This window comes from Copadichromis virginalis, linkage group LG12 (assembly GCF_057382275.1).
Source record: "Copadichromis virginalis isolate Kocher_CV1m ecotype Utaka linkage group LG12, C_Virginalis_male_GT1.1, whole genome shotgun sequence".
NCBI lineage: Eukaryota > Metazoa > Chordata > Actinopteri > Cichliformes > Cichlidae > Copadichromis > Copadichromis virginalis.
The window spans coordinates 15,506,609-15,515,846 of NC_140629.1; the positions used below are offsets into that span (position 1 = coordinate 15,506,609).

At 42.1% G+C, this 9,238-nt stretch overlaps 1 protein-coding gene across 1 annotated transcript in view; it reads right to left on the reverse strand.

Moving 5' to 3' along the window:
* Positions 1-6,603, reverse strand: part of rorb (RAR-related orphan receptor B) — a 23,151-nt gene extending 16,548 nt beyond the window's left edge. The window contains exon 1 of the mRNA XM_085474936.1: positions 6,277-6,603. Within this exon, the coding sequence (XP_085331062.1) occupies positions 6,277-6,283 (7 nt within the window). The 5' untranslated portion in view covers positions 6,284-6,603. The remainder of the gene's footprint in view (positions 1-6,276) is intronic.
* Positions 6,604-9,238: the final 2,635 nt, after the last annotated feature.

The window sequence follows — 9,238 nt, forward strand, 5'->3', positions numbered from 1 at the left end:
TTTTCAATTTAAATGTTGCAGTGATACCTCCAGCTATTACTTGCTGCTTTTTTTTTCTTTCTCTCTTTTTGCATAACACCTTTCAAGACCAGAGAGCCAAAGTGTTGAGTTAGAGATTCTTGCCCTGCTGCTTGTGAGTTCATGAAACCCCTGGTAGTGAAACAGGCTGTCAGCTCGAGTGTGAACACGAGCATATGAACGAGTTCCCTTTGAGTTTACGCGTGTACTAAAAAGGTTTCAATGTACTTGTGTTTCAGTGCTTCTGTTTAAGTGAGTGTGTGAGCATGCACATGTGTGCCTATATGTGTGTGTGTCCTCTCCCAGGGATGGCCGCTAATAGCTCGCCTCGGGCAACAATTTAACTCAGCCTAACAAGGTTCTCCCCAAAGTGGCCCCAGGGGCATCTCTCATAGAGGCAAATTGATCACAAAGACTATCACACAACTCAGCTCGGCTCGACCCAGCCTGCTCTGCTCTTTACCTGCTCTCTTTCTCTCTCTCTCTCTCTCTTTGTCTCTAGCGGGATGATTTAACAGAATGCGTTATGGACATTAAATCTGAGTTAAGTGAGCAAAAGCAGCAACAGCGGCAGCCGTCTTGGTTTCAGAATTGCATTCTCTTTGTGAATGGCAAGATCCCTCACATCAACAGCAAGTGCTGTGGACACACACACACATATGTGAGTACTCTCACGCACAGAGTTAAGAGAAGTATCTCATGACTTGGACACAGTAACTGAGAGATAGAGATAGAGAGAGGGAAGAAAGGCAGACCTAATAAGAGTCCCTTCAATGAGATTACAAGCACTAAAACAGGCTAATCTTTGTCATTAAGAAAAGATGCCGCAGTAGGCTAAGTCATATTATAGGCTTATTGCAGCTTTCTGCAGAGAACACCTTCACAGTATAGGGATATAATGTGCCACTTCCTCTGTCATCTTCACATCTTGTCTATAACTTTGGAGAGCCAGAGTCCACTTTTTGTGCAAAACCTCTTAAAAGTAAGGGCCTTGCAGCACTTCCAAGTAATCAGTGCTGTGCATAATCAAATCATATACGTATATGATTATGCGTAGCGTAGAGGGTAAGCTGACACACACCTTTAGTTTATGGACTAATCTGCTTTGAATGTTAGCTGAAGTCTGATAGGTGGTTAGCAAGCGTGGACTTTGGATACCTCTATAACAGGTACTGCATGTTATTCATTGCTTCAGGCAGCTAGAATGTGCAAGTGCTATGAGAACAGGATAGCTTGTATCTGTGTGCATTTGCACCAGTATGCATGCAAGAAAATTTAGTTTTGCACCCTAACTCACCATTTCATACAAGCACACACTAACTTGCTTAGGCAAACGCACACAAACGTCCACACTTGCACTATTATATAACTCTTAAGTCTCTCTCTCTCTCATACTTGCCCTCTTTTTTTCTTATCTCACTCATTCACTTGCTCATAGTCTCCCTTCTCTCATTCTGTTTGTCTCGCCTTTCGTTTTCTGTGTATTCGCCATATAGATTCTTAGCTCGATTCATGGTCTTTAAGCAGATAGAAAAAAGGAAACCTCCTAAAAACGAAATGAACTGACTCATAAAGTGACTAAACTTGAATAAATGACCAAATCTCTACATTGTTCTAGAGTAGCAGAAATCAGAATTTACTGTAAAAGTGTGTGCGCAATGCTCACTGACTTTGGACTATCAGTCGGTGCACTCGATGTCCCTCTCCCCAGAACCTGATTTGTTATGATATGATAATTCTCACTTTTGATGTGAGCATATTTTTCCTATAAAAGGAACCCCTCCAATGATATCTTTGTCATATTTTACTCGCTTTCTGTGTTTAATAAGCGCAGTCACCCTCTTCCCCCGGTTTTTACTTCAGTGTAAATCAGAGGAAAATGTGAATATTGAATATCATTGTGCGTCCACTGAGACACGCTGCCTTCATGGATGAGTAAAACTGACAAAACAGAAGGAGCTGTCAGAGGACTCTATGACTTCAAGGCAGATTTAGAGTTTAGGAGTGGTTCAGGCAGAAATCCCTCCCGGCTAAGATAAAGTGGAGACACAAACTGAAGCGTGCCGTGTAGCCCACGCTTTGTGTGTGGAAAGATTTAAGAAAGAGGGAGAATTGACTGAGGAGGAAAAACAGTTCGCCTAGGCTCCCCTAGACGGCCGCGGAGGGATAAAACCAACACTGGGTGCATGCTGAGCGCATGCAAAACAAACACAGGCTATGATAGTGGCTCAGTGGGACCGCAGAAGTGCTATCCAGGCAGCACACGCACGCACAAAGCATGGTGGAATGTTTTAAGTAGATGGCTTGAAAAAAAATCTAAAGGTCAGGTAAGACACACTAGGTGAAGAGTAGACGGTGAGTCTTGAATGCAAAATGAGTGTGTAAGTGTGTGTGTCGCAACAACACTCTGGTGCCGGTACCCGTTTCAGTCAGTGGGGCTGTGTTGAGGGATTAACAGTGTGGCCTGCATGAGCTTGGGGTAATCTCTCCTCTCTTCTTACATAACACTAGACCATTACTCAGCACAAACACACAATAAACAACACAATCAACAACACCGAGCTGGACAACAGACCACACATGCAGTGATAACAGTGCAAAGCAAAGATTCACCCAGACCGGGTGCACAAAAAGAGGTTTCATGGCGACAATGGAAAGCAGTGATTTGGTGTAAATTAAGTTTTGGGCTCAGTTTCTAAATCAGTACGAATAATGGCAACTTATATTTTGCATGTTGTTACTCATAGTTGGTACTGAAAGTGAAACACAGGCACAACTCAGCGCCACTGATCTTTAACCTTTACTTTATCCCCCTTAATGGCACATGATACAAATACTGGCAGTTAAATGTAATCACAGTGTAGCTGTGAACATCTGTGTTTATTATTCTGCATCATTTCTATGTATTCACATGAGTCTTCCTGTGTTGTCATCCATGTGCTTGTACATCGGCCTTCCGCTTGTTTGTGCTCAGGAGAAAAACAACAGTAAACACTGAACACAGACAGCCAACAAGCACTAAATGGTGGAGGTGCTTCTTTAATAGTTTCTACTGTTATAAAAAAAAAAGAAATTATAGGAACAAACATGAAAAAATACAAAAAAAAAGAAAAGAGAGATGTTTAGACTCCAGTGTAAACTAAAGCCATTTCAGTTGTGTGCCACGGATTTATCTAAACAGACAACTTCCATTGTCTTTGACTAAAAATTGATCCCGGGATGCTTTCGAACTGGACAAATCAATTCGCAAACGAGTCTCTAAAGCAAAGCAGGATGGGACTAATTCTATTGGCATGAGGCCGTCATGCGTAGTACTGCAGCTGTTTGTGTCAGTGTGCGTTTTCAGAGCTTTCGGATTTTTAATGTGTGCACATGCTGCCTTTCAAGGTAACATAAATAATGCCAGAAATGGAAATGACCATTAATTCTTGTAGATTTGAGATAAATATTTTTAATGACCCCCCCCCCACTCCCACCCACACATTATTCTGGATCTCCTGCCATTATCTTATTACTTTATTGTGCTCTCATACTCTTCCACTTCCTGTCATCCCATCTTATCCCACAGTGTTAGGAGAATGAGAGATGGTGATTGGCGCATACTGCTAACAGAGGAGAAGTGGCCCTGCGAGCCCCTCCTCCACTGTTGCTCCCTCCATCGCTGAACTTGTGGACCTGCCTGACCCGGGTGCATTTGGAAGCTCTTAGGCTTATAACAGTAATAAAAAGGATACACATCCACGGGATAATGTAGACTGTGGGGATCACTGAGTAACACAGGAAGCTACTCACTTGCAGAATACATGTCAGTTCATGCTTGTGTGATGCTGTGTATGTTTCCAAGCACGCATATGCTAATCTCACAGAAGGGCTCTGATCTCTTATTGATTATGGCATTAATAAATGATTTGGTAGGAGGTTGCTGTTGATTAGCTCAGACATTCTTTAGGTTAAACTAATTTCTGCAAAAAATTACTTTAAAAAATCAAACATTCATTTACAATAACTAAAACGATTCATCCAAATAAATAGGGCATAATTACTTAATTATATTTCATTTATTGTCTTATTATAGAGACGTAAAAACTAAAACTCTGTTGCCACTTAAACACATATATATGGCCACTTGCCACTGTTTCTAATGTCATTTGATGGGTTTTAACGGAACACCTCTTACAGCAGAGCTTCACCACATTGCTGTTGAAAATACAGAGATAATGAGCCTGTTTACAACATCCTACACAGCACTGAGCCAGCTTCGTTTTCAGAGAAGCAGAAAAGGCCTCTTATGATTATATTATATGTTGTTTCTCTGGCTTTTCCAGGCCGGGCGATGGCGTGACATCACATCTTCGGTCAGGGCTTCAGGAGCTGTGGCTATTGTTAAATGATAATTACCACGGCTCATGAGGGGCCTCTATTTTTTAAAACCTTGTGGTTGTGAGCACGTTTCTGTGCAAGGGCAGCCGAGACTCCACACACACAGACGCGCGCACACACAGGTTGGGAGTGGGGGCCGCACGGCCCACACTGATTTAATTCTATCTGACAAAACCCTTTGGGGCGTGCAGAGGGAGAGAGGAAGATGGAGAGCGAGGGAGAAAGAGAGAGATAGACATGGTAAAAAAGGGGTGAGAGAGACGCTTCAGGGGCCTCTTCTGCCAACCATGGCTATTAAGTGAAAGCAGGAGCTTTTGGTATACCCCTCCAAAGCCTCCCATGCACGAGAGTAGTCGCAAGGCCCATTAAAATGTGGATAAAATACAAGGTGTGTGACAGAGGAGTTTGCCATGGGATTGCAGAAAGAGAGTAAGAGGAAAAGATGTTTGGCCTCCTGTTTTTTCTTTTTTTTTCTTGCCTAAGGTTTGATGGCCTGGAGCTGAGGCAGCAGATAGCTTTACATCTTTACATGACATGGACACATGAATAGATTGATGTTTGACCTTTTTTCTCTAAGTAATAACTGCAATAAAATAATCCGATTACAGTGTATTGTTGTTTATCGTCATAACTAATAAGCAGGTTAAAATAACGGTAACGCAAGTTTGCTTAATAATTATTCTGACCGAACATGCATACAGTATATGTATATGATAACAATATTGTTCCGTGTAAAGAAACGTAACGAGTATTTTATTTTTAAGCTAAAAGCTATAAGCTATAATTTGACAAATCACAGGCCGTGGATTTCTGTGACATGCCTTTACTTTGAAGGCGACTTTGTACCCTTGGATCAAAATTTTCCAATAATTTCTCACCTCCAATATAGGAACATTCAGGCATCATAAAGGCCACCTCATAAACGAATTAACTTATTTCTGAGGCCAGTAAGAAGCGGTCCGGCCAGTTAAAACAGATTGGCTTATAAATTAGAGTTCAAATCATCCAGCTGAACGAGTGTTGCAACTTTAGCGCCAGCGGTAATTGCACAACGTCGAGAGTAAATAAAGCGAATTCCAAAACACTAAGCTGATAATAATAAGGTTAAATATTAAAGCCTTCGCGCTGGACTTTTAATGAACTGCAAATAGTCATGAAGGAGAAACGAAAAACGCGCATTTTCTGCTGTTAACGGAATTTAAACGTCGAGCAAAAGGCTAAGGGCAAAATGACCTGTGCGCGAGTGTCCCTGTGTATCACCGTGCGCGAGACAGGTCTTGCTTATTGCGTGCGCGTGAGCGTCCAGAGGACGGCATTGATAATGAATTTCAACATTCTCAGCGCGGCGCAGAGAGTCGGGAAAATGGGTTAGTGGAGCGCTTGAAAGTGCACATCCCTGAAGCATTCAATAAAGTTTACCATCAGAACATAACGGAATAAAGTTTTTTTTCTCCCTTTTTTCTTCTGCACATGGGCTAATCTAATCCGATCTACCACCCTATCCGCAATTTCCGCCGGTGTGGAGTGGAGCTCAAATGATTAAGCTAAATATAATGCGGCACTTTTAATTTCCAATCCCAGACTCCAGTAAAATTTGCAGGAACGCGCGCCTGTTCCACACACACGCTCCTGAGTCAAAACACACACGGAGAGGGATCCAAATAAACTTTACAGACTACTTAAGGTGGCTGACGAGATTGCAGAGAACCCCAAACACACTGCCTTAAGCTTAACATTGAAAAAAAGAGACAAATTCAGATTTTCGCCTAAACCTCCCAGAATAAACTTTCAAAGCTAAATGAGTGATAAAAGCTCGTCGTGCCGCGTGTGACTGTGTGTTAAGTGGGAGAAAGTGCGAGCACAGTGGGATGGTCTTACCTCGCATCGTGTCGGTGTTGCTGGAGCTGGTGCTGAGGCTCGCTTCCCAAAGCAGCAGTCATGAAGAAACAAACACTTAAAATAAAAGAAGGGGCTACGGGTGGTGGTGGTGGTGAAAGATCCTCGGTTAAAAACAACAACGAAAGGAGTGTAGATGGTGTGCGTCGACGTCCACTGGCTGCCCTGAGTGGAAGCGTCTCTGCGCTAAAAGCATCCCAGAGCGGGGCGCAGGGAGGCGGGCTGAGGTCGGTTGGTGCGTCGGTCTGTGCGCTCTGGTTGTGTGGCCGCTTTTCTCATGATATCTGCGCTCTCACCTCTATGGGAGGGTTTCACTATTTTCTGGGGGCTGAGGGAGGGAAGAGCGTATAGGAGAGCTTTACCCGGCGGCCCGGATTGGACTGGAGCACTTTCCGCTCCTCCCACTCTCTCCTTCTCAGCCTGCAGCCTGGAACCTGCACACACAAACACGCGCACACACATGCACAGCCCGAACCCACTCTTAGTGCGAGACACAGGCAGTCTCCGCGAAGTTTTTAACCTCACCTTCCAATTACAACAATCTTATACGACTTAGGCACTTTTCATCTATACACACAAACAGTTAGTCTTTGATCTGGTCTCGTATTTATAGAGATCTAACATTCTGCCCAGCAAGAATAGATCCACTGGTGCTGTTTCGTTTTTACTGATTTAATAAAATCCATAGAAACACACACTAACACACTAACACTTTCTCATTATCGGTTGACTAAAGTAATTACAAGTCAAGGCTTTATAATTCTGCAGAATCTTTCATATGGCTGCAGAGTAGATTTCATGAATAAAGGTTACTTTTGGCGTGCAAAGCAAACGTTTAAAAAAACATTAAATTTGGTTTAAAAAAAGAAGTACAATTTGCTACTAAATGAGAGATATGCATTTGCCTGATAATGACAAACAATAAAGAAACACATGATTGCACTTAAGTTTAAACCAAATTCTCAAAAACAAATTCCTTTAAAAATGTTTAAAAGAATTTCTAAATATGAACACACACACACACACACACACACACACACACACACACACACACACACACACTGTCCTTATTGAACTATTGAATGGAAGCTTTTCTTTTTCCTTTTTTTAATTTATTGAATTGTTGAAACTTTAACAGTTTTTGCACATGTGCATGGATCACTGCACCCAGCAGGATACTTTGTCACTTCAACCTCTGCAGATGTTCACACTGAATCATAGTGATTGCACTAAATAACACAGCTACGATTCTTATATCAGTTATATTGAAGGTAATTATGTTTAAAACGACGATAAAACATTTTGCTTCTCTCCAGGGTACTCATAGAAAGGTGAAAATAGCTTATACAACAAAAGAAGTGCAGCTCAAATCACAGTAGGCATCTCAGGTGTCTCGGGGATGATTTTCAGGGTGGGGTGCTGTCCTTCCTCAGAGAATCACTGAAATGCTGAACTGGACAATGAAAGAGAAGGTCTGTGTTCTGTGACCATCGCTGCACTGTGTGTTGACTAAGCAGGTGTATGCTGCAAGGTATTAAAATGTCCGCGTGTGTGATCAAAATTTCAGCCAGGTGCTCTGAATTTCTAATCATGTTGATAACTGCGTTAACTAATTTTGCAGGATTATTTTTAATATGCAAACTTACAATTTAAGATGTTTTTTTAACCAGCAGGATTTTACTTTGAGGGAAAATTCAAAAGTTCACGACCCAGTCACGACAATCAAAACTTGAGTATCACAATGATGGATTAAATAAATATATCAAGCAGGTGATTGACTGGTTTGTAAAGCCATTGTAGCCAGTGCTTTATACACTTACAAAACACCGGTGTCAGTTGCTTTGTCGTCAGATGGCAAAGCTTTAACACAGTAAAAAGGGTGAAAGAGTGTTAGTAGGACATGAGATAATGCTTCTAAAAACTTGTTATAAAGTCATTTAAGGTAACATATGATCTTTCCTGGTGAATTTCCAACTATGAAGGGATAATTAAGCCATCTGTCTCCTTTTTTATGTTTCAGTGTTTGCCAGCTGATTTACAACCTCAGCACACTCTCAAACTCATAGAGGAAAAACCTGCCCCCCACCCTCCCAAAGCTAATCTTTGACCCTGGACTGACTCATGGTGACCTCTGGTGCTGTGCTTCGTAAAATATTAACAAAATGTGAATAAATGAAATAAAACTTCAAAAAAAAAACCCCAACAACCCAAAACGACAAGATAATAAAGAAGTGAGTGTCTTTCCACTCAATGCTGAAAAGAGCCACCCTTGTCAGTCACAGTTAGCATCACACTCAGTCATAGGCATCTGCCATCAGAGTGGTTTTCTAAAAGGTAACGCTGTTACTGTCAGTGTGTGCAAGATGGAACGGAGGCAGGTGTGTGTGTGTGTGTGAGAGAGAGAGAGGCACTTTCACCCCTGGTCTCTTTTAGCCTCTTTAGCTCTGGCCCTGGGAGAGACACACAGAGAGAGAAACTGCCCCAAGCACATCTCCACTGACCTACATTTCATCTGTCGCTTTTTTCCATTCTTCTTTTTTTTCCATCTCTTATTTCTCCCGTACCAACAGCTCCATAATTGTGATGTAATGACCAAAGCAAGCATGATAAAATCGCAGACTGGTCAGGGTGAAACACTCTAGAAGACAAGCAGACAGGAGAACGAGATGAGGGCAAGACGAGATAGAGAAAGATAGACGGGGCGGGGGAGAGGAGGGTTCAAAAAACGATTGAGGGGGGTGGGGTGTGTGTTAAGAATACAATAAAGGTTTCTCCCCATTTTGTCAATGCAATAAAATGTGTCTTTATGTGATCTGTGTGCTGTGTGGACTTGAATCCATCTGAGGGCTGGGGACTCCATTAAGAAGGATTACCCCTCATTGCCAACCATTCACTGTCCTCCCAAAGCCACAGAGATAGCAGAAAAATGACTTTAAACATGAAC